Here is a 26,270-nt window from a genome sequence, read left to right as displayed (position 1 = left end):
GGTAATGAGAAGTGCGCATATCCCGTCTGTGGCCACAGGTTGGTAATAAGACTATTGTGGCATTAACAGAGGGGTGCCGGCGGTCAGGGCTAGGAGGCCCCCCACCACTAGGGGGCCCCAGGCGGCCGCCTACCTATGCCTAATGGTAAAACCGCCTCTGAGAGCCCCGCACTATTTGAATTGAGCACTGCTCAGTATTGGCCAATAGCGTTAGGCATCTGCTTACATACAGATGCTACCAAACAGCGTGCTTGCACCATTGTGGAAGTGTCTAGACTGATGCAGAGTTGGCAATACTGTTGCCTGGATAGAAATTAGCATTCAAGAATGAGAGACATTGCTTCCAGCCATAATTACAAAATTAGAGATAAAAAAGAAGTTTCTTCTAGATAGGCATTAATTGTGGGTAAAAAATGTTTTTTTTTACCTGAAACTGCCAGGCCCCATGAGTGGGAGTGCCCGGTCAACGTGGGCCTGACAGCTGCACGCTCCACTCCAACATAATGAACACCTCAGGTATACGAGATATAAAGCACGTCATCATTCCATCAGAAGACAGCCAATGAAAAAGGCCTTCAGTGAGAAACTGAAACTGTCGCTGGTAAAAATAAAACAAAACATCTCTACACAAGATTCTTGCCTGTCAAGAGGACATTTCTTTTTTATTAATTTTATCAAGTTACAATAGAGAACCTAAGTCACCCCCATCTACTTCTGGACCATGGGTCCACGGAAGAACGCAAAAATGAATGCACGTCAATGAGGCTATAAAAGCTATTTTCTAATCCCGTTTAAATTCCATGGATTTCACATATGATGTCCGTGATTTTTAAAGACACATTGTGATGCCAAGAAAGCACTTATTTTTGAATGGGGGCAAAAGGTATTTTAGTTTTTGTGTGAAAATACATTCAAGACTACAAATGCACATCATTAAATTAACATAACTGAACCAGGCGTGAAGGAGAGCAGAGGGAAAATGGATGGAAGTTCAGCAAATTTCAAATAATTCATCCATAAATCTGGACATGCGGTAAGTAGCAACTACGCTAGGGGAGAGGAGATTCTGTGGTAATACTGAACTTTTGCAAGCTGATAAATCTCAAAGTACGTGACAGGCATGGTTTAAACACAAATAATGTCTTTACATATAAAATGAAATACACCATATGTACAATTCAGGCAAAATGGATTAGAAAATAGCTCTTTTAGCCCCGTAGAGCTGCATTCATTTTCTCGTTATTGTGGGGACCCATGAGCCGACCGGAAAGGGTGGCGACTTAAGGTGTTTCTCAATGTCAAGGCGTTGCGTGACACAGGAGATAACATTATATTTTCTACCTAAATGTTTCAAAATAAATATGTAACAAGCTTTTTACTTTCTAAATTGTGTTTACATTTGTTAAATTAAATATGAAGAAGAAGAAGAAGAAGAAGAAGAAGAAGAAGAAGAAGAAGAAGAAGAAGAAGAAGAAGAAGAAGAAGAAGAAGAAGAAGAATAATTTCTATAGAGCATCTCAAGATAAAAATCACGAGGCGCTTCACAAAAACAAAAAGTGTAAAAATATAAAAAAGAATTTAGGAAATGATTAAAATATGTTTTAAATGAGCAAAAAATAGACAATTGTGATTTAAAGATGTAAAGAAATTGAGAGAGTGAACAGGAAAGAGGCAAATCAGTGGATCCTGAGGAAGGTGGAGTATGTAGGGAGAACAGAACAAGGAGAGTGTGATGAAGGTCACACCAAAACCAGCTTGAACAAATAATTATGACACTTCAGAATCATCTAGCAAATTTTAGAATATTATATCATTGTTCAAAAATACAGAATATTTCAGTGTTATTAAACAATATACCTTTGTAGTATATTTAAAAAAACAGATTATTGTGGAATATTTTTTAAATGCTATTGAACAATAGATACTATTTCTGATCAAATATATATTTTTAGAATTTTTAGAATATTTTCTATTTGAGGATCTGCTTCAATGTCATCGTCCTCCTGTATGTCATCATCACTGATGGCGAGTTTGGTTGGCACAATTCCTGTCCTCCTCCATTTACCAGAGAAATCTTGGTTTACAACTGCAAAAATATTTATTATAATCACTTGTATTATTGCTGTTACCATGAATATTAAGATTATGTCTAAAAAACAACATATTTTACCTAAAAATAATAATAATAATAATGTATTCCTTGTTCAGGGCACATGTTCAAATGAGGCAGATTTGATTTTCATGTGATGATTTCACCAACTTCATTGAGTTTACCATTTACCATTTAGCACAACTAGTAAACCTTGTAATTTGAGAGTTTCATAAATCTAGCATTGTTAGTTTTAGAGATGTGAAAGTAAACACGAGAGGAGACCAAGCAGTTTTCTGGCTCTGCAGACAGACCTATATTTGGAGCGTTATAGCCCTGCACTAATGGGTGGAATGGTGCCATGGTGCAAACCATGACTAGCTTGATCTCTGATGATTGTGTGGGTGAAATCCCATAATTCTAAGAGTTTGTGAAAAGGCACACTGACATATTTTATGATGTGAGTGGAAGTGTGTAAATATAGACATTGGCCCTCTAAAGAGTGAAGGCATAATTGATTAAGATCTTGTGTGTGGTTAATTCAGCCAAAACATGTAAATAACAGACACACAGAAAGATAGCCTGTTTCTCACAAACAACATGAGTCCTGTTAATAGAATGTGTGCCTGCCTGTTCCAGCCACACAACAGGAATGACCCAGAAAAGGAAAGGAAGTGCAGGGCTACAGCTGAATTTCCAAAAGATTTACCTCCTGTCATTTTTTTCTAAGATCATTTTCTTTGACCTCATTTTGAGAACATGAGAAGGCTAAGGGAACATGTAAAAAAAATGTGTGAGCTAACAGGAAAAGACAATGACACTGAGAGATGTTGCTTTGGATGACTGGACAATCACATGTAAATCTTTTTGAATCAGTGTGTACAAGCCCTTAGGCTCTACCCATCATACTGGGAAAGCCACAGAGAGCTTTGCTTTTAGGAGTTTCTGCTCTTTCTACAAATCTCTCTCTATTTTGTTTAGTGCACTAATGGAATGGAGTCTTTTCATAGAACAAAAAGAGATCTGGTCTCAAAAATATATAGTCTGTACACTTTCTAAATGCTTAATTTTATTTTTATTAATAAATGTGATAATTAGAATGTCTCTTTGAAATAAATCAAACAAATGATGTTGTCCTACATATTGTCCCCAGTATGATACAAGAAAAGAAGGAAACACCTGATGTCTCAACTTCAAAATCTGTTGAAACCCCAGTTGGGAAATATCTTTACCCAGTTTTAAGAGGGCAGAACATCCCCTTTGAAAAATACTGATCTAATCAACAAAAACAGCTAGACAAAACTGGAATTCAGTCTGCAGTTACAAAAATGATAATGAAACCTGATGTTTTCTCTCAGAGGGCACAATCTAGAGGTGGAAACTGACCGTATTGCACCTTAAACTCCTCTCCCTAAAGTATTTATGAAGTTCATAGGGAACCTAAAGCCTGATTTATACTTCTTTATTTATTTATTCACCTGTGAGTGAAGTAGTACAAAATACAGAGAAAACGTGGACGGAAACGACGGGAAATGTGGGTTTAGAGATGACGACCGCATGAAGAGATGGAGGAGAACAGAGGACTAATGACAGATCATTTGCTGCTGTGGCCCCCAGACTCTGGAACTCTCTCCCCCTGAGCCTGAGATCAGTGGACTCAGTGGTCTCCTTCAAAAAGCAGCTGGACTCACGTGTTCAAGCTGGCTTTTGTATGACCTTCTTCACCACTCTTTATTCTGCTCTCCCCACCTATTCCACCTTCCTCAGGATCCACTGATTTCCCTCTTTCCTATTCACCCTCTCTCTTGCTTTACATTTTTAAATCACAATTGTCTATTTTTTGCTCATTTTAAATATATTTTTAATCATTTTCTAAAAAAATTTTTATATTTGTACATTTTCTGTTTTTGTGAAGCGCCTCATGATTTTTATCTTTAGAGGCGCTATAGAAATGATACTTTCTTCTTCTTCTTCTTCTTCTTCTTCTTCTTCTTCTTCGTCTTCTTCTTCTTCGTCTTCTTTTTCTAATTTGACCATGATATATGTTCTACTGAGGCATCTGTTCTCCGTTTGTTAGCCGTTTAGCTAGCTGAGCAAGGATAGATGGAAATTGTCTTGGCACCTAGCCTTAGTCAAACATTTCCCAGAATATGCCGTGGAATTTTCTAAAGGATGGTGGATCCGAAGCCGGCAGGTCCTTTGGGGGCAAATTTCAAGTTTAAATGTAAGTCAAGTAATTGTAGCTATTAGTTTGATATCTGAAATGTTTGTTTTAGATCCAAAGAAGTTATCTATGGTTGGTTAGTTGCTTAGTAGTTGCAGCTTTTGTGGCCAGCAGGTAATAACTCGCTTTCATATTCTGACCAAGTCCTCCAAACACACCCACATCACCCCGCTTCTCCTCCAGCATCACTGACTGCCAGTCAACTTCAGGATTCATTTCAAGGTCCTGGTTCTGGTCTATAGGGCCTTATATGGACAAGCACCATCTTACATTGGTGATCTTCTTAGTCCCTACACCCCCAGCAGGTCCCTGAGGTCCAGTGATCAAAGCCTACTGGTTGTGCAGCACCAGGCTAAAGACCAAAGGTGACAGATCATTTGCTGCTGTGGCCCCCAGACTCTGGAACTCTCTCCCCCGAGCCTGAGATCAGTGGACTCAGTGGACTCCTTTAAAAAGCAGCTATTTAACTTGTTCATGTTATTTATTTTGGGATTTATTTTACCAGAACAGGGCCAACGTCCCTATTTGATCACTTCGTTTTCTCTGATTTTCTGCATGAAAATAAACATTTTAGAAAATTGGAACAGCAGAAATACACTTTGGTTATGGACCACAATAACACCCTGGGGTTGAAATAAAAAAAAATTAAAATAAAATACTTCAATGAGTGCCCTAAAGGGTTAATTAGCAAGTGAAGCAGAATCATTCTGGACAATTTTACTTTTTCAAACTGAAACAATAACCATGTTTCCTAAAGGAGTCTCTTTTCTCAAGTTATAATAATTCTAAAGTTAATAAAAAGCATATATATTAATTACTTTGCATAAGATCCCTCTCGCATGCAGTGTTCGTTTTATTGATTATTTGTTTTTCGCATCAAATACATTTTTGCAAAAGGAAATGAAAGGAAAACTATAAGATATTAAAGGTAAACTATGCAGTTTCGGCTTGCTTGTGGCACCCCCTAGAGTCTGTTATTAATTCACTGTTGTAAAAGCAAAAGTGAAACTCTTCTTCTCGCTGTGTCTTTGTCTTTTTAACACCTTAATTTAACAGCTGAAATGTCTCCTCAGCCTTCATTCATCACTAAATCAAGCAAACCTGCTGTGTTCATGATCTAAAACATGCAGTAAATGTGCTGGAAACAGACTGCAGCCCAGCACGTCAGCTCCACTTTACTAAGACTAAAGTGGGAACTAACAAGAGGCGGCTCCCCATTCTGAATTTGCAAGTGTGGTATTCTGGCTACTCGGGTTGGTAGGGGGTCTGAGTGACATTTCAGTAACCCTGAATAGGGTCATTTTAGCACATACTGGGTCAAGAAAATGATTTAAAAATATTGTCTGGACAGACTCATTGCTTCATGTAGCCATAGCAAAACTTTAACTTGGCGAAAAATGACTTAAACTAAACCTAATTAACAAAGACATGCTGCGTCTGTCCTGGTGTGCAACTAGTTTGTGCAATGATCCAGCACACCCAACTATAGCTGCAGGGAGCTTATACTATAGGTAACACAGGTGGAAACAATCAAGCCCTCACAGGTGAACATATCAATGTGATTAGGTAAGTACTGAGCAATCAGGAATACAGACCAGGACCTGGAATCATGACGATCGCAGATAATGAATCCAAGTGTGCATGCACTCTGAGCATTTCACACTGTTTGGTGTTACTGATTGGGTTTTTTCCCTGTCAGTACTGCCTTAGAACTTACTCACACATGCATGCACGTGCACGTGCACACACACACACGCACACACACACACACACACACACACACACACACACACACACACACACACACACACACACACACACACACACACACACACACACACACACACACACACACACACACACACACACAGCGGTATGCTCCCCAGATAAATTATCAACTTCACCCACAGTGAAATTAACAAGTCACGACTTGTGGAGTCAATGTTGTAAATAAATTCACAAAAAATAAAAATAAACAAAAATCTGTATCAAAAATGTGTGTGAAAGTAAAAATGACAAAATAACTTAACAAATAACCCAAATGTGAAACAATGCTATGGGACTTTGTCACAAAAATATTTGCATATTTTAGCATCTAAAATCAACTGGAAAGTTTGGCGTTAGAATTATTTATAGACTGTAAACATTTTCACCGTTGCTGCTATTTGTGACTAATTATGTTTATGGAATACTAATACTAATACTAATACTAATACTAATAATAATAGAAGAAGAAGAAGAAGAAGAAGAAGAAATTATCTTTTCTATGGCGCCTCTCAAGATAAAAATCATGAGGTGCTTCACAAAAACAAGACATGTAAAAATATGAAAAATAATTGATTAAAATATATTTTAAATGAGCAAAAAATAGATAATTGTGATTAAAAATGTAAGGAAAGAGAGAGACACCCGGAAGGTGGAAAAGCAATAATCAGGTCAAACATTAAGTTTTCATTTTCTTTTCATACCTACATAAAGAAAACAAACTAGGTGTCCACTGCAGTTGGACAAACCTTAGTTGTATTTTCACACATCTGTTATGAGTTATTGGCCTGGAAATAAACATGAACAGCAGAATAAGCTTCAGCCCCATTAGTGTAGATAATTTGTTCATCTTAGAGAATGTATGGTTCAATGTTGTCACATCCAATTTAAGTTTTATGGTTTTATACACAAAGTGTTGAAACAAAGTGGACATTTAGGATTAGAAAGGCCTGAATTTAGGGAAAAAGTGAAATAATCATGCATGATGACTTCTTTTTATTTATTTTCTTGCCGTTTATTAAAATCTAAAGTTGTGTTTACAGCTCTAACACTTTTGGTAACTCGTTTTGTTAAAGGATGAAGAGGGCACAGGCAGAGTTACACACCGAGACCAAAACAAAAGAAAAATTACAACAAAAAGTCTCTGAGAATTCAAAGAAGCTGATTTACTTAGAGGGGAAATATAATCATCTGTCATCAGTATAACTCAGAACACCTTCACTGATATTCTGTGATGGAGTTATTAGTCCACAAGGTTTCTACAAGCCCCCACAATGCGGCTCAAACACTGAGGCCATCCCGGAAGTACCAAAAATTGCAGTTCCACCCTCAGCTCCTCCTCACTTCCCTTTTGTGGAATTGTCTGGGCTTGAAGGAACCTGTGACACGGTCAAAATGGCGGTGGTGGCCACCTCCCATTTGGCCTCCAAAACGTGATATTGGAGCCTATGGAAATGAATTGGCCAGTATATTTATGTCGATGGGTTTCTATAACTCTGAAACACCCACTGGGAGAAATAATGAGCCGTCTGTTCTCTGGCTTTCATTTACGGACTCCCTTCTTCCATGAACTGTTTACATTTCTGTGATTTTATAAATTAATAAATAAATAAGTAAATAAATAAAAAGCCACAGATCCCAGACACCTCCCCCTCAGCTTGAACCTTGACTGGCTGATGTTGATGTTTGTTCTGCTAAACCCAACCCCCAATCTGAGAGTGCACATGCTCTCTCCACCTCCATCTTTCACACACACCCTCTTGCGTATGTGCTGTATCCATGGCAACGAGTGGTATCACCATGGCGCTGATGGCCCAGCACGTTGCAAGCTTTGTCTGTGGTGGATTTGCTGCACCCGTCACACACAAAGAGACAACCAGCAGACTGCTGTCAAAGGGCTAAATGATTAGAGCAGCATCCTTTAGGAGCTCACAACAGATAGATTTTTGCTTTACGTTGCATTTAATGCTCCATTCAGGACCAACAAGGTTGAAAATCCTGTTATTACAGTTGAGACTAATCCACCGATAGAAATTTAATTTGACATTAAACATTGTGATAGTCACTGACTAAATCCTTGAGTGTAACTCTGCCCTCAGAAAGGTTAACCAGCCAGTCATTGTGTTCTCTCTAAACCAAGAAAACAATTAAATCCTGGGTGCTATTGTGACAGCTTTGAGTCATTAATGACTCGACATAGCTTTATTGTAGCATTATAGTGTTTAATAATGCAAAGGTTAAGGCAGTGCTCAACCTTGATGACACTCAGACCTCTCCATTCTTCTACTCTGATGTTCTGTCCTCTTGTGGCCTCAGACGGGAATGCAGGCTAGTTGATGACTGATTCTGTTGGAGCTCCTGTGGTTCTTACACAGTCAGGTGTGCATGCAAGCTGAGAGGTATTTGGCACATTGATGTTGAGATGATTAAAAAGAATGTTGCTGTTTAATAAAGTGATTTTCAATGATTTTTTCTAGACAAAATCATTTAATGTCTAAATTGTAGTGATTCTGGTTGCTGATAAGGGTATTTTTTACCCCCACAGTGTGTGTGAGTACAGTGAATGTGTCCCCAGGAGGCAGCAGTATACTGGCATTCTGGGGCACTACAGTAATTAATGCATATTGCAGCACACAGAGCACATGTAGGCATTTTCTCTGTTGGAGTGTGTCCCCGAGGTTTACAGTTTTGTCTGGTGCTTCTTCCACTTTTTATTTATGGGTATTTGTGGTGCAACAATGATCAATTAGTAATAAGGAGCCCAAAGTGTGAAAAGAAAATGTCCCCCACACCATTACACTACCACCACCAGCCTGAACAGTTGTTACAAGGCAGGATGGATCCATGCTTTCATGTTGTTGATGCCAAAATCTGACCCTACCATCTGAAAGTTGCAGCAGAAATGGAGACTCATCAAACCAGACAAATTTATTTTTTTATCTTCTATTATCCAATTTTAGTGAGCCTGTGTGAATTGTAACCTCAGTTTCCTGTTCTTAGCTGACAGGCGTGGCACCCGGTGTGGTCTTCTGCTGCTGTAGCCCATCTGCCTCAAGGTTCTACGTGTGTTTGTTCAGACATGCTCTTCTGCATACCTTGGTTGTAACAAGTGGTTATTTCAAATCAAATCAAATCAAAGATACTTTATTAATCCCAGAGGGAAATTAGAGTTTCAGTACACACAATTCAGAGATCAGACATACATGGGCAAGACACATGACAAGAATTGGTGAGTGCGGTCATTCGCAACCCTGAGTCGCGCTACTTTAATAGAGATAAGAGGGTTACATGAGGATTGGTTCAGGTGGAGGGAAAAAGGAACTTCGGAGTTACCCTCCACCGGGAGGGCAGCTTTGCTCTGCTAAAAAACACCTCAAACATTTATGCAACAGACTTCAGACATTACACAACATAAGTGTCCACTAGGTGGGGTGGTGGGTTGGGACTATCCCTACTTCAGTTCCTGCAGCCACAATAGAAGCAGCGCATGTCACCTCAGTGTGGATAGGGGGAGGAGCATTAAGGGTTGGAGGGTTGCAGTGACCCTGGAACGTTTCAGCGGCCTTCCCGCAGTCCCACCCAGGCTGGGATAGGAGATAGAATTGAGTTGCCATAGCGACAGCACATTCCATATATCTTCTGAGGGGGGACTTTTCGTTGGAGCATTGCAGGCTCAAGGACACCAGATTTCGATTAAAAATTGTTTTGGGGCCAGACAGAGATAATTTCCTCTCTGTCTTAAAGTTTGTTGGTTCTCAACCTCTCAAAATCCCAATAATGGACATTCAACTATCCCAATCCGTGCTGATTAGTCCACTCTCTCCTTGATGGCATCCATCTTTTGTGCCAAAAACAAATTTGAGTTACTGTTGCCTTTCTATCAGCTCGAACCAGTCTAGCCATTCTCCTCTGACCTCTAGCATCAACAAGGCATTTTCGCCCACATAACTGTCACTTGCTGGATTTTTTTCTCTTTTCGGGCCATTCTCTGTAAACCCTAGAGATGATTTTGCGTGACAATCCCAGAAAACCAGCAGTTTCTAAAATACTCAGACCAGCTCGTCTGGCACCAGCAACCATGCCACGTTCAAAGTCACTCACATCACCTTTCGTCCCCATTCTAAAGCTCGGTTTGAACTGCAGCGGATCGTCTTAGACCATGTCAGCATGCATAAATGCATTGTGTTGCCACCATGTGATTGGTTGATTAGTTGCGTTAATGAACAGTTGGACAAGTGTACCCAATAAAGTGGCCAGGGAGTATATAATTTCATCCTAAACCTCTGCACACAGACGTGTTTTAAGAAAAGCATGTTTGTTTGTTTTTTGTCTTTGCTTTCATGATTTTCTCCTGCAAACAGAAGCACCAAACACCATTTTAGAGTTTCTTTGGTATCATTGTCTGTGTTTCATTGGTGTATTATTCATAGAATATAGTGTGACTGTCACGCTCTTCACTGGTTTATCTAGCTGCAGTGGATAAAATAATTAAAACCAACAGTAGTTTTTTCTAAAGGTTACACGTCCTGTGTGAGTGATGGCTTGGATTTATGAGTCTGATTGATGAAAAACGGAGATCCGTGTATGAAGTTGTGTCAGCGTGTTTGTTTTTCTCAGATTGATAGCTTTAAACAGGGATACAGTGAGCTGGAGGATAAATCAGAGTCAGTGCATCTCAAAGGGCAGCAAGTGACTCATGTTTATTTCATGATTTACCAAGAGAACAGATTGCATCATAGAGCACGTCACAGAAACCGCAGCTTCTCCTGAACGCTGCAGCACATATTACCTCTCATCCCATCAACTCCATCCTGCAACAACAGCACTGGCTTTCCATCAAACAGAGAATCCAATTCAAGATGATCTTCATCACGTTCAAAGCTCTTCATAACCTGGCTCCATCCTTCATATCTGACCTTGTTCACATAGTGACTCCTGTTCGCTCACTTTGTTCCTCTTCTGCTCCTCAACTTTCATCTCCCTGTTTGCCTCGTCACCATGGAGCGTAGAGCATTCAGCTGCTCTGTTCCCCACCTCTGGAATTCTCTCCCCCTGACCTCCGCACCTCGCCTTCTCTCCCACTTTTATAAAATCAAAACTCAAAATCCACCCATTCAGACAAACTTATAACTCGTAGTATCCAGTTTACCATTTATTGTTTTTATTTAATTATTTCTGTTTCATATGTTTATGTTGTTCATATCTGCCTTGTTGTAAAGTGTCCTTGGGTGTCTTGAAAGTTGCAATGTATTATTATTATTATTATTATTATTATTATTATTATTATTATTATTATTATTATTATTATTATTAATATCTAGTCTCGATTTACCAGTCGATCTACATTCCTACTCTCACCTATGGTCACGAGGTTTGGGTAGTGACCGAAAAAACGATATTGCAGATACAAGCGGCTGAAAAGAGTTTTCTTCGCAGGGTGGCTGGGCTCTTCCTTAGAGATACGTGTGGGAAGCTCAGTCATCTGGGAGGGGCTCAGAGTAGATCCGCTGCTTCTCCACATTTAGAGGAGCCAGTTGACGTGGCTTGAGCATCTGGTCAGGATGGCTCTTGGATGACAGTAGCGCGACTTGTGTTGCGAATGACCACAGTCACCAATTCTTGGAATTGTGTGTACTGAAACAATTGAATTTCCATTTGGGATTAATAAAGTATTTTTGAATTGAAGTGTAATGTCTCCCTGGTGAGGTTTTATGGGCACGTCCAACTGTCTCTCGGCTGGCCAGGGAACGCCTTGGGATTTCCCCGGAAGAGCTGGCCCAAGTAGCTGGGGAGAAGTAAGTCTGGGCATCTCGGCTTAGGCTGCTGCCCCTCGCAACCTGACTCTGGATAAGCGACTGAAAATAAATGGATGGATTATTATTATTACATGAGCAAGTACAGCGTTAGCAGCAGAGGCCCCAGTTTGACCTTAAATGTGTGTCTGGTGGACCTTTGATGTATATAGACGGGGACATTTGTGCAACATTCTCTGGCTCTCTTTCTCTCCCTTCGTTTCACATCCAGACAGAGGAAGAAAAGATTTTAAAAGCACCAAATTAAATGTGACAGAATACTGACAAAAGTTATTTTTGCAAATCAAAGGGAAGGAATCTGTATGAATTGCAAAGTTATTTTGACACCAGTCACCGTTTTGACCCTCTGAAGTGCTTTTGCACACATTTATACACTTATGTGGACACTTATACATGCGCGCGCGCGCGCGCACACACACACACACACACGCACGCACGCACGCACACACACACACACACACACACACACACACACACACACACACACACACACACATTGAAGGACAAAGGATAACTTGATAACTATCATATTTAAAGTGTGTGACTGAAGGTTAGTGTGTTCCGGAGTAGCCACTTCTTCAGGAGAAAGGTACATGAGTCCATCAGAACAGTGGGTGAAATAAAAGTGCTCTCCCTTTCAAAAGGCTTTTAAGGCAACTACTTTGTTACAATAAGTGTGTCAGCATAGTTCTCAGAAAATTACATGTTCCTGTAGCAACATAAGGTTGCAAAAAAAGTTTTTATGTAAATGTTTTTTACTTAATAAACAATTTTAAAAAATTTTCCTATTTCCTAAATCATGATCCTATTTGCTTGTTTAAAAGTCCTAATGGATTTTTAGTATTTTCAACATTTTGGTGCATTTTCCCATGTGCCTTCAATAAATTAGTTTGGTGAATGTAATGTTAATCTTTTATTTTCAGTATTTCACAAACGTCCAACTATCATTTTAGTACTAAAATACACCAAAGTTTAAATTGAGGACACACACACATTATTTAATGGTTAATTTAATACAATCCAGTATTTTCAGGCATGCTTTTTATAATAGGACTGTTTGTATTATTGTCTCAGTGGTTGTAGGTTTATTGTTCTTTATGATGGATGTTTGAGGTTTAGGGGGACAGTTAGATTGCACCACCTAGTGGTCAAACGGGGCATATTGGTCGGGGAGTGTTTACATGGTCAAATTAGTTTTAGAGGGCACATTTAAATAAAAATATTAATAGATGTACAACTGCAATAACATTTAAATTTGTGTTTTTAAAATTCACTACAAATATTAATCTACTTACTCTATTAAGCCATCGTCAAATATTGGATTATAAACTCGCATAATCTCAACCTCCTGAGCTGATGTGTGGACACAGTGGGACAAAGAGCCCCAGAGCAGAAAATTGCTTCAGTAAAAATCATTGTGTCTAACATAAAAGCTCTGCTTTTATCTCTTTCTTGTTTGTAGCCACAGTGGAAATGCCGGTGTAACCAGTTTACTGGATGCATTAACGGATCATTTTACATCATTTTTGTAACATGAGAGCAAAGTCTTCAGAGTTGCATGAAGGAAGTAGGGTCACAGCCCTCATTCTGGTTCACTTTGGCTCATCATGGTACTGTCAACCAATCTCAGCAGCGCTGCGAACACACGACAGTGTCTGCCGGACCAACAAGACCACTAAATGAATGTTTAATGAGCATTTAGAAGCAATAATGGCATGTCGCTAATGTTCTCTAATGATCTTCCTGTTGGTGGCCACGCCTCGACGCTTCCTCCTCCTCTGATAGTTGTCTGACAATGGTTTGAACTTTGCTAAAACGAGTCCCGTCGCTTTCTCTTCAGTTTCTGAGGACCGCGTAGACTAATCTGTGCTTTGGCTTCCTCTTGAGGAGTATACAATGACTTTTCCTTTGAGAAAGTCTGCTTCAGGTATGCTTTTGAATATTGATTTCGGGTGTTTGATTTTTCTCACTAACTGTCTTTAATAATTATTTTTAGATATGTATCTAAAATAGTCTGTACTGTCCCCTGTAATGTTAAATTGGTTGAATTGTGCTGGATAGTATTTAAATGAGACTTGTCTCTGGAGATTTTGTTTCAGCTTATTGTGCTTTTGGTGTCGTGTTGCTGTCCATGGTGCTGAAATTCTGTTTGCAGTTTGGGACCTTTCCTTATTTCGTGATTAGCCTTTTTCTTGGTCAAACAATGATATATATATATTTACTTTTAAGCTTTTTTTTACATCTTTCCGTCTGGTGATTGACTTGTTTACTTAATGAACTCACCTCTAGCTTTTCAAAACCAAATTTTCCTTAGAATTTAGACGTTAAATCTATAAAACCAGATTCCTGTGATGGGATACTTTTCTAACCACGAGGTGTGGTGATCCAATCTTTAATGGCAGTAAAAGAATAAAACGTAAAAGACACGTTGGGACTCTAGATGGCACCATTGCTTAATCTGCTGTCTCATTGAATCCAGTGGGGAGTAAACGTGAAGCACCGAGTCTGCAGCCAGAACCTGTATTGACCTTTTTGTCATGGATTATTATTTAATCATGCCCGTTCATTCTGCACACGTCTGCAGTTTTAGTTGCAGTTTTATTACTCACACTGATTTGTAACATTCACTGTTAATTTGACGGTTTTAATCTTTTTATAAGGATAATGCGCAACATGGATGCTTTGCGCTCAGCTCCATCAACATATTTATACGAAAATAGTCATTATTCTATTTTTGGCCTTGTTTTTTTATATTGTATTTCCTGCACTGTCTACACTGCCATCTAAAACAAAGAGAACATGAAATCCATGTTTTTCTTTCCTTTTGATCTTGATTTTCTCCTCTCTACACCCGCCCCCACGCCTTTTCCATCCCTTTCTTCTTATGATATGGACTATCTCATGTGACAGCGTGTGTGTTAGTCGTGTCCTCTATGTAAAGCCCTGCCTGGGTCTGTGGGCAGCCTGCCTCCCTCCCCCTCCTCCCCCACGCTGCTCTTTCTCCAGGTTGTAGGTGGGGATGCTCTCCAGTAAGGCTGACTTTGTGTTTGCGCAGGACTGCAGTTGATTCAGCATGAGGCGCTTCCTGTCTTTGTTTCGCGTTTGCAAACTTTAGAAAAAACTAAAGGGGATTCCGAAGTGGTCGGTGCACATCCTCTGCGCTGCAAGTGGAGACTGTTTCCCGCGATGGATGGGGAAAGTTGTAGTGCGTAAACACTCTTCCGGTATCTGCGAACAGGTGTTTCCATTCCCAGGTTTGGAAATGAGCGTCATTCACGACTATCTACCAACATGTGCGCGTCTGGGTAGTTCGCTGGGATAATGTAAACCCAGGCTGGGTTTGTGCGTCTTTCTTGTGATTCCAAGAAAAACGACACTGATGGAAGAACACGCAGTGTGCCGTGGTGAAACTCTTTTCACGTCTCTAAATGGAGCGTTTATTTTTTATTTATTAAATTTCACTTTTTCTCTGGAGATGCAACGGGAAAGTCCTGCATAACGCGAAGATTCATGAGAAAATGATCCATTTGGACACTGTCTGAGCGGACTGGGCTTTGCTGCGCCTCTGGGAATATTGCGTGTCACTGTTTTGTGCACTTTGCAAGTTCTTGACTCAACCATCCTTGCAGTTGCCTCAGATTGTTGACACTGTCCCTGGACGCTTCGTACAAGAACCCACTTGTCTCGATTCACTTTTCTCTGGAAGTTTTTTTCCCCACAACGCGCTGCCAAACTGGCGATGGCAGCGGCGATCGCCAGCTCCCTCATAAGGCAGAAAAGGCAGGCGAGGGAGCGGGAGAAATCTAATGCCTGCCGCTGCGTGAGCAGCCCCAGTAAAACCAAAGGAAGCTGTGAGAAACCCAGCCGGCTGAACGTTTTCTCACGGGTCAAACTCTTTGGCTCTAAGAAGAGGAGAAGGAGACGACCAGGTCTGTGGTGTGACTTTATCAGATCGTTCACCATATTTATGAATTTATTCATTTATTTATAGAAACACGTGGTCATATAAAATGCGCTTTTGTGAAAGTTGCTAGAATAATAAATGGCTTTAACTTTAGTTCACGTCCACATTATATGTGGAAACGGATTCTCAGGCATTCACTTTTTACACATTCAATCTTTCAAATCTATAAAAAAAGACTGACAGAACAATAACTAAAAAATGTTTTATTTATTATTTATAAATTATTTTATGTACATTCTTAACAAAACACACATGCAAGTCTTACACGTGGTTAATTCACTTTCCAAAATCAGGCCCAGACTTTTTTTTTTTCTTTTTCATGTTACCTTGTTTACATTTTGCAAGCAACCGCTTTCAATGTGAAGATGTTTGTGGACAAAACTGCACATCTCTGACTCCACTAGTTTCTTTTCAGAATATAGTTTTATAACTATGTGCATCTGGTGGTTAGAGTTCCTGTTTGCATATAATAACAGTTCTTTTGCACCCTGCATACTTCCAATTTTCATTTCTGTCCTGGAGGAAACAGCGAGAGCCAAGAATGCATTTTATTCCTTGGACAAGCACAAGCTGCCCTCAGTCACACACACAACCTAAGTTGTTTGTGCACATGCGGTTCTATATATTTATATGCACATGTGCCTCTCTGATCATGCTGATTTGTGCGCATCTGTAGTTACAACTTATTATTTACGGTTTTAAAAACATGATTCACTGTTTAACAGCAGAGTAATTTCACCACCCCCTGTGTTTATCTTGAATACACTTTTTTATGCTGTAGAAGTGACTCCAGTAAACCCAGTGGCTCTGCTGAAAGGTGGGGGAGGTAAAAGGACAGATGAAAGGTGTGGTTAACCGCTGTGAGACACTCCCCAGCAGGGACAGTAACCAGATAGTGGGACGGTGTGATGATGTAACACAGCCAATCTGACCAGCTCTAACAGGAAATTATACAGCTGGATGTTTCTCTAGATGACTGCAGCACATGTGACAAAGAGAAGATTAAGAACAGTATAGCACAATTAGCTGATGTGCTCTTTTATAACCCCGGATTACATCAGAGCAGTAGTTTAGATTGTGAGTGGAAGTCAATTTTCTTTGCATGTGTACCTTTAACTTCCAGAATTGATTACAGAATAAATATTTATTTGGCCGTGACTTACAACCACGGTTTTATCGAGAGAAAATCTTTCTTGAGATGAAATGTAAATAATTGCTCACCATCTGCTTCAAATGTTAATTTTCTTCAACTACTGGATAAATTATTGTGTATGAATTATTAATGATATGGTAACCTACATTAGCTTTCACATTTTTCTAGTATAGGCCAATGGGATGGCATATGTGTGCCACCACATTTCAAACCACTCTAACTTGTAAATGTTGTACATCTACAGAGTGAGAAACACGACGAAATGTGTGGATTCCACCAACACCATACCTGCCAAAATCTCCTGCAATATTCTCCCGTTCTTTACTGTTAGTCACAAAAACAAACTCGAACGGTAAATGTGATACACTTAGCTTTTTACTCGTGGAAGGATGAAACATAGGTGAAACTCCAAAAATTTGAAAATTGTTTAAAATTTCAATAATTTCCCTTAAAATGTTAAATTATGAGATACTCATCACATGCAAAGCCAGATATTTCAAGCCTATTTTTATTATAATTGTGATGATTATGGCTTACAACTCATAAAACTCCACGTTCAAAATCTCAGACATGGTAAAAAAAAATCTAATATTCTAGACTCAAAGTGTCACACTAATCAGCTAATGAATCCAAAACACATGCAAAGGGTTCCTGAGCCTTTAGATGGTCTCTCAGTCTAAGATAAATTACTTAAATAAAGTAATTTTGGCACCATGTCCAAATTTTTCCAGCTTCACATGCAGACAGGGTAAAAATGATATAATTCCTCAAATAAACACGGTTTTTAAATGCCACCATCTCGAGTGGCTTCCTAAATGTACGTGAGACAGCTCTGTTAGCATAGCTCTGATGAAAAGGGACAACTGATCACACCTTTTACAATGCTACGCCCCTTCATAGACACACAAATTAGTAATTATATAATAATAATGAAGTGGAAGAAGAAGGCTGGAGCACTCAGGTCAAAATAAAACATATTTAATTGGTTCACTTAAACAAACTAAAGTTTTCACTTTGCTGTGTTTGTCAGAGTTACAGCTTGAATGATGCAATCAGTTTATTTACAGGTGTTTGTGCTTATTAGACAGAAAACATACTAATCAAAAGCTCATTGATTATGGAGTCAGGGGTTGGAGAAAAGGAGGAGTTGGTGAATTGATTATTTTCAAAATGTCTCTTATCACCTATATGCAGATGACATTCAGCTGTACTGCTCCTATAAGGATTCTGAGTTCTACAAACTGAATTACTAGAGTTTCCTTCAGCTATCACCAGCTGGCTAGAAGATAACTTCCTTCAGTTAAACTCTGAAAAGACTGAATGTCTGATCATTGCCCCTGAGAGCATGGTTCCCCTGATTAGTCTAAAACTTGATCATTTATCCTTTCCCATCAAGACAAACTGAAGGAATTTGGGTGTTTTTTTTTTGACCAATCAATGTCTCTTGAAAGTTACTCAAAAACGTTGGTCTGAAACTGCAAATGTTGGTGTCAAAACATTACCCGGAAATGGTTATCCATGCCTTTATTTCCTCCCATCTAGATTACTGTAACACACTCTTCACGTTTTAACAGAACAGCACTTGGCCACCTTTGGTCCAGAACTCTGCAGCAAGGCTCCTAACTGGAGCAAACAGAAGAGGACACATCACTCCTATTCTAATGTCTCTGCACTGGTTACCCGTTAACTTTAGAGTTCATTTTAGAATCCTGACTATAACTTTCAGGGTTCTTCATGGTCAAGCACCTCCCTACTTTACTGAAGTGTTAAAGCCTTAGGCTCCAACCCGAGCCCTAAGGTCCACCCATCAGAACCTTCTAGAAGTTCCAAAAACCAGATATAAAAGTCGAGGTGATCGCTCCTTCCAGACTGTTGCACCCTGACTTTGGAATGATCTTCCTTTATCCTTACGCAGCATTGACAGTTTAGACACTTTTGAAAAAAAACAGCTAAAGACCCTTTTATTTAAAGCTGCTTTTACCTAAACCTTTTATTTTCTCAATTTTTTTATCTTTCATCTGCTTATGAAATGTTATAATTTTATAACTTGATTTTTTCTGATTTGAATCTTTTTATGTTTTGAGATCATTATGATTTTATGACTTTTTATTTGATTTTGATCTATGTGAAGCACTTTGTGATTCAATGTCTGTGATAAGTGCTATATAAATAAAGTTTACTTACTTACCTACTTACTTACTTACCTACTTACTTACTTACTTACATACTTACCTACTTACTTACTTACTTACTTACTTACATACTTACACATACTTACTTACACTTACTTACTTACTTACACTTACTTACTTACTTACACTTACTTATTTACACTTACTTACTTACTTTCTTACTTACTTACACTTAATTACTTACTTTCTTACTTACACTTACTTACTTACTTACTTACACTTACTTACTTACTTACTTACTTACTTGGTGTCTGTCCGAAAAACAATTTATTCATGATCCAGACCATGTCCATCAATTTGAAGTAGATGTTAAATTTTCTAAACAATGAGCCGATATTTATCTCAAAAACAACATTTTAACAGTGATAAACATTTTTGAAGTTTATTAATTATAAAAAAAACATCAAAACAATGTATTTTACACACATGTATTTCACACACACACACACACACACACACACACACACACACACACACACACATGTATATATATATATATATATATATATATATATATATATATATATATATATATATATATATATATATGTATATATATATATTTTTTTTTATGTATATATTTTTTTCTTTTTTTGTTGTTTTTTTGTTTATCCGAGCTCTCCAGCCTTATTCTTCCACTTCGTGGTTGCTGGTCCTGTGGCTGTTGAGCACCGGCAGTCAATTGGATGAAATGCAGTGTGCCCATTTTTCTATAAATTAATAATGCTAGTGATGCTGGTGTTTGGCAGGCCCCGCCTGTCAGGGCAGCTGTGGCTATGTTATAGCTCATCCCCACCAGTGTGTGAAAGTGTGTGTGAATGACTGATTGTGTTGTGAAGCACCTTAGGGGGTTGAATAACTCTAAAGGCTCTATACAAATACAGACCATTCACCAGTAAAAGCATAGAAGTCATTAGATGGCTATGACTTGTTTATTTCTAGACATGTGAGGCAGATATTTAACTTTTTTATTCTGTCACAAAACTTTGTCTGCCATAGCATATTTTTTCAGCAAGAAACCTGTAAAATTTAGCTTTACTGTCCTGTTCACTTGTGCAGCCTACCAGTAACGTGTGTTGACCATGTTGATAGACTTTATTTTGCTGCTTTTTAGCTCTGTTTATTGACAACTAACAGATAAACACAACGGTGGTCAATGGGGAGGTGCTGGCTTCTTACCCTCCAGCCTGGGACTGGGGGGTGGAGGTGTGGGCATGTGACATCACGCTGCAATAGGTCTATATTGGATTGAAATAACTAAATAGCTTCATGTGAACATAACAATAAAATAGTGTGGAAATAATTTACATGGTTTTATTAAGTGTGCTCAACTAATGTTTTTGTAGAATTTTAGAATTTGAAACAACTTTTTAACTCTTTAGCTCTATTTTGCATCTTTTTCTTTGTATTTCAACAATGTCGTTTTTACCAAACCGATATAATTTATGTTCAGTGCTGCACATATAGTTTAAGTGCTTTTTATTGTGAGTGAAATTCCTGTTTTTTCACTATTTCTTCATATCATACAAACATATGTGTAGGAGGAGTGACATGAGAGATTTTATTAACCATTGGATCTCATCAAGCTCTGATCCATTTTGAGTCTAATCACTTTGACTCTTGTCCATCTGTGGTTTGATTTATCTGAAGTGAATCCAGCTTGTAACAGTGAGAATGAAGATACCAGCGCTCACTGATTTCACAATCTAAGCAGCTTCAATCTAACTCATTTAAACCTTTTTACTAAACAGTTGAATTTAATTATTGACAAATCAAAACTGACTAAATATAACACAAACGTCTTTGTAAAAACACACAATTGCAGCACGCTGCCTATTGTTCTCTCCTCTGAAAAAATGACTTCCTGTAGCTGTGATTTATCACAATGATCTTTCATAATTGCTTCTTTTGAAGTAGTCTCATGCTTAATCTGTGCAGTTATTATTTTGCAGCTAAATGGAAGATTTTTTTGTTGATGAGTGGTAAAACACCTTGCTGTCTGTTTCATCCCTGCATCCTCCTGTCTGTGTCTCCACAGAGCCCCAGCTGAAGGGGATTGTGACGAAGCTGTACAGTCGGCAAGGTTTCCACCTGCAGCTGCAGGCAGATGGAACCATCGATGGAACAAAGGAGGAGGACAGTGGTTTCAGTGAGTTTTACACCATCACTATCACATCACTGCATCTTTGACTCAATCTATCACTGTTTTTTGTTTTATTATCAATCCAATCCACCACAGTTTACAAATGTATATTAATTTTTCTGTCACATAGATAAAAAATATGTTTTCTCTCTAAAATGACATTTTAACAAGATTTATTCTTCTTCACGTTGTATAAAACAAATCTTTCCATATCTAAAAAGACAGCTCACGATCTCTCCTACACACATCTATGGTGAGAAACAGATTTTTCTACACTATGCATTGATACGTCTTTGTCATAGCTACAACACCCACCAGCTTTTAATTTTATAACAATTTAAAGAGGATAACAGTTAAATAACAAAAGAAAAGATAATTTATTGGTCACACAGCAGCAGAAACGCATAACTGGTTTGTAACAGGGTGTGTGTGTGTGTGTGTGTGTGTGTGTGTGTGTGTGTGTGTGTGTGTGTGTGTGTGTGTGTGTGTGTGTGTGAAATTGTATTACTGAGAAAACAAGTTGCTGCATGCTAACAGCTTCTATTTATTGCAACTAAATGGATATAAACACATCTGGAATATTTAAATTAGAGGGATGTTGTCTAAAGTTAGTTGGTCCTAAATATAAAGTGGAAACTTTTTGTAGAACACAGAGCAAATAAAATAAATAAAAGTGTATCTTAATATCTTTAACTCACATGAGATTTGCCTCATCCCTAATGACGCCCCCATAACTGCAAGGACTAACTTTTTTTGCAGAGTTACATAATTGCTGGCCTGCATTGCTTTTTCACAAACAAAATAGTTTGTGAAAAGAAAATTAAAGAGTGCTGCTGAACGAGAAAAGGAGAAGGAGTGAAGCTCTTTGCTCTGCTCCAAAAATAACGTTGTTAGATGCTGGGTGCGCTTGTCTCCATGGTGACGGAGAGTGGAGTCCTTCTTGGAGCTAGTGGTGTCTTGTGATGGTGGGACCATCTCAAACGTGTGCACACACACACACACACACGCACGCACGCACGCACGCACACACGCACACACACACACGTGTCCAGTGACAATCAGAATCAGATTGTTGTAATTGCAGCTGGCTCAGCTAACTCTCAGTAGTCATGGTAGTACATACATGTGTTACTAATGTGATAATTTGGTCAAAAATAAGAAAAGTTATATAAAAACAACAAAATGAAAGTTGGATAAATGTTTGTTTTGAGCCTTGGTTTTGGAGAAATCTGCATCACACACAAATAAATCCAGCAGGTGTAAAGAAAGTAATAAAAATATCCCTCAAACTCTTTTAAATCCTTTTGCAGCAAAACATTTAAAAACTGAAAATCGCAAATTATTGCAATCTTTATGCTTAGCACACTTAGCCACATAATTTGTTAAATAAAAAGCCATGGCAATATAATACCACAAAACAAAATGTAAGTGTATCCAGTATCTGTTTGTGGATTTAAAGCATTTTTCTTTAATTCAATACCACAATGACATAGCAAAATACTTCAAATGTGACTATTTGTTGTTGGGAAGCCTTAAGTCGATCTTCTAACTGAATTGGTCATGGTTCCTTGCTCTTTGTGGGTGGAACCGAGACGATCATGAAATCTGTCCATCAGGCTTCCTCCATGTTCCTCTGAGCAGCAGGAAATGTCTCTGTGTGGGTGGTGGTCATGTAATTCTCTTCAGGGTGCTCAGGTGTTTCAAGGAGATGGGAAGCAATTGAGTTTTCCCTTCTTGAAAATCTGCCATCAGTGTGCCAGTGGGTAATCCTTCTAAAATGAAGCTGTGGTGCAGATGTGTTCCTGCAGATGTGTTTGAGCCATCAAGAGAGAAACCACGGTCAAGTGAGGGGGATACAACTTAACAGGATGTTTCAGAGAGAACAGGAAATCTTAAATATGATATGCTCAAGAAAATAAGAATTATTCTAGTTTACTTAAACCTATTTAATTATTTGTAAATACACTGCAAAACATTATTTTAAAGGAAGTAAAAAAGGCTTGTTTTTAAATATTTTAAGTAATTGTTGGACTAAAAAGAAAACATTATTATTTGCAAAAACAGCACTAGTTTAGGTACACTACAATACGGTGAATAATAAAATGAATCTGTTAGATTTGAAACATTCTAGCTAAGCAACTTTTGCTTTACCCGATGGCAGATGTTTTTTACTCAAAACAAGAGAGTTGATCATATTTAAGAATATTTACCTTATGTCAATTACTGCAGTTTTTGCAGAAAATATAATTTTTTTCATTTATTAAGTGGTAAGTGGCCTGTTATTATATAGCACCTTCTAGGGTTGTATCCTGTGATCAGTAGTATTTTACAAGTTATTATAATCCTGGACATTTGCACTAGACACTAATGACATGTAATGTTAAAAACAGCAGGACACATTTCCTTTTGTCTGACCCAATCAGAACCTTCGTTTCTGGCTAGGCGTGGTTATCTGTGGTGTTTGTATAAACCCTCTTTTGCATGTCAAATTCTGATTCACCAGTAAACCAAAATATGACAAAATAAAACCTATCCCACTCCACCTTTTCTTTAGTTCAAAGCGTTCTAGAGAAGTCTCGGACAGTCCATCCGGACTTCCTCTTCAGCCATAAAGAACCTCAGACAAGCTGGATAAAATCTGTTGCAAATTACACCTGACCACAATGGTTCCTTCAGAATAAAAGCTGAACCTCACGACCCCTTCAGGGTCCCGGAGACGCCAATGATAACCTGTCGTGACCTGGAAGCATTCCAAGACTAGTTTGGCCAGCACAGCTGCTTTTCTACCGGCTTTGGTACCAAAGAGGGTCCACGAGGTCCTCAGCATTCTGGTTCTGATGGAGGCTTCCCCTGGGTATGTAGACTGACAGATGGCGTTTCATGTGTGTTATAAATCTCCTACTAAAGTTTAGAGCGAAATATTCACTCCCACGCAGAACTAACTGCTTCTCCGGATCCGCTGGTTCTGAATAACATTCCACACACACACCATCATCATTCATCACGTCTCACTCCACCTTAGTCCATCAGTACACAGAGTGTTTAAGTTAGCCTTGTTTAAATTGTGTAGAAATAAATTTCTTAGCTATTTTAAACCTGGCTCTCTCTCTTTCCTTGGAGTTAGTATGAAGTGTCGCTTAATCCCTGCAATAAAAAGTTCAGATCTTCTGGTTAAAATAGTCAAAGTTCCATCAGATTGATATTTCATAATTCTATGGAATCTCACATTTTATGGTTCATAAGTAAGATGTAAACGACCCATTCTTTACACTGTGCTATAGCAGTCTGAAAGGTGTTTGTATTGTGTCATCATGACCCAAGCTCCTGGTCTGATATTAGCAGTTTATGCAGATGCAGACATGACTCCTACACTGAGTCATGTGCTGATTTATTTATTTATTTACATTTTGAGGCTTTACAGCTCTAGAAACTATTCCCTCTGAACTAAATAATTTTTTTACTAATTAAGTATTAATTTTGCATTCAGAGAAGTTGTTTGTTGTTTATAAAGTAATACAGCTTACAGTTGAAGTGACCACATCTTTTAAATCTGACTTTAGCCGCTGAAATAACATTTAGTTCAATACTTCAGCCTAAGTCGGTGGTTTGTCTCAGATATTGTCTGTCTAACCCTCCCTCCCTCAAGGTTAAAGAACAACAAACATTACAGTGTCATCTCCCACAAAGTCTGGCAGCACGATTCAAAGAAACAGGCGTTCTGCTGCTTCTCACCTACTGGTTGAAAGTGGAATTACAACTGTTGTAAACAACCCTGCTGCAACTAGCGCTAACAATGAACTAACACCAACATGAAGCAACACATACTAAAATAAACCACAAAATAAAAAGATCCACACTTTTGGACAAAAAATTAATACTCACTAGTCCAGTAACAACAAAGACAGGTCACCATCATTCTGTGATTTTTGTAGCAAAAGCTTAACGTGTTAAAAACTATTTTGTGTTGCTTTATAACTGAACCAGAGCATTCAAACACAATCCACACTTTATTAACGATATACAAACAAAAAGTGGACACTGGTTGACACTGACAGAATACAGTTGTGGATGACTGATGTGTGAAAGAGCTTCTGCTGCCCTGCCCTGCCCAGCTTTCTGTGCCTGAGCCATCTACAGGTCTACAGGTGGTTCCGAACCACCTGTAGACGGCTCAGGGAGGTTTTACTCAGGCAAGTGAAAAGGGAGTTGCAGTAGTCTAAGCATGAGGAGATGAAGGTGTGGAGAACAGTCTCAAGTGCTCTCAGGCTTAGATTTTTTTACATTGATCAATTGTTTATCTCACTAATTCTTTACATTTTAAGGAGGTGAAATCAGATGTTACATGGATGGATAAGTGTTATGTATGAAATCAGAGTGATAGTGTTTATGAGCCATGATCATGATCAACTAAAGAAACAACAAAAATGCATGTTTGCTTGACAGTAAAGATTAATTAAAATGTACAAAATTTAGACTTTTTGTCCAACTAGAAGTTTCCTGGGAAACCTTCTGCGGCACAAAATAGCTTCTTTTTTTTTCTTTGATTATTACACATGGTCACACATGAGCACACACGTTACAGCCCAGTACACCCAGCAGAAAAAGTTTTAGATCTAAAACCAGAGGATTTTCAGTTTCTGGCAAATCCTTTACTTACAAATCAAAAACTCCGACATGCATCCCTGTAACTGTTTACTCAGTCAGCTGAAATATAAGGATGTCTGCAGAGACAAAACGAAAAGAACGATGAAGTGTCCCTCTGAAAAACCTCTGTAGTGCACTTCACCCTAAAGACCTCATGATAGGGATCCACTAAGTGGTTGTCAAGAACATTTATGGATGAGAACACACTGAACAAAAGCTTATGAGAACCTAAAAAAGAGAATTTTCCACATTTATTTGAGCTCCCTGTAAACTGAAAAAAAAAA

At 38.5% G+C, this 26,270-nt stretch overlaps 1 protein-coding gene across 6 annotated transcripts in view; it reads left to right on the top strand.

Annotated features, from left to right (window-relative positions):
• The window catches only part of fgf13a (fibroblast growth factor 13a), a 142,143-nt gene that overhangs the window by 89,416 nt on the left and 26,457 nt on the right, over nt 1-26,270 (top strand). For 4 of the 6 annotated variants that reach the window (XM_054739227.2, XM_015949142.3, XM_015949159.3 and 1 more), the window contains one exon: nt 21,238-21,348. In XM_054739227.2, coding sequence (XP_054595202.1) covers nt 21,238-21,348 — 111 coding nt within the window. Of the gene's footprint in view, nt 1-13,753; nt 13,818-13,985; nt 15,820-21,237; nt 21,349-26,270 lie in introns of those variants that run through there. The other 2 variants (XM_015949165.3, XM_015949151.3) reach the window with 2 other exon arrangements.

The sequence above is a fragment of the Nothobranchius furzeri genome, chromosome 1 (genome assembly GCF_043380555.1).
Source record: "Nothobranchius furzeri strain GRZ-AD chromosome 1, NfurGRZ-RIMD1, whole genome shotgun sequence".
NCBI classification, from domain to species: domain Eukaryota; kingdom Metazoa; phylum Chordata; class Actinopteri; order Cyprinodontiformes; family Nothobranchiidae; genus Nothobranchius; species Nothobranchius furzeri.
The sequence above is the reverse complement of the archived record's forward strand: the minus strand, read 5'-3'. Positions and strand labels throughout refer to the sequence as shown.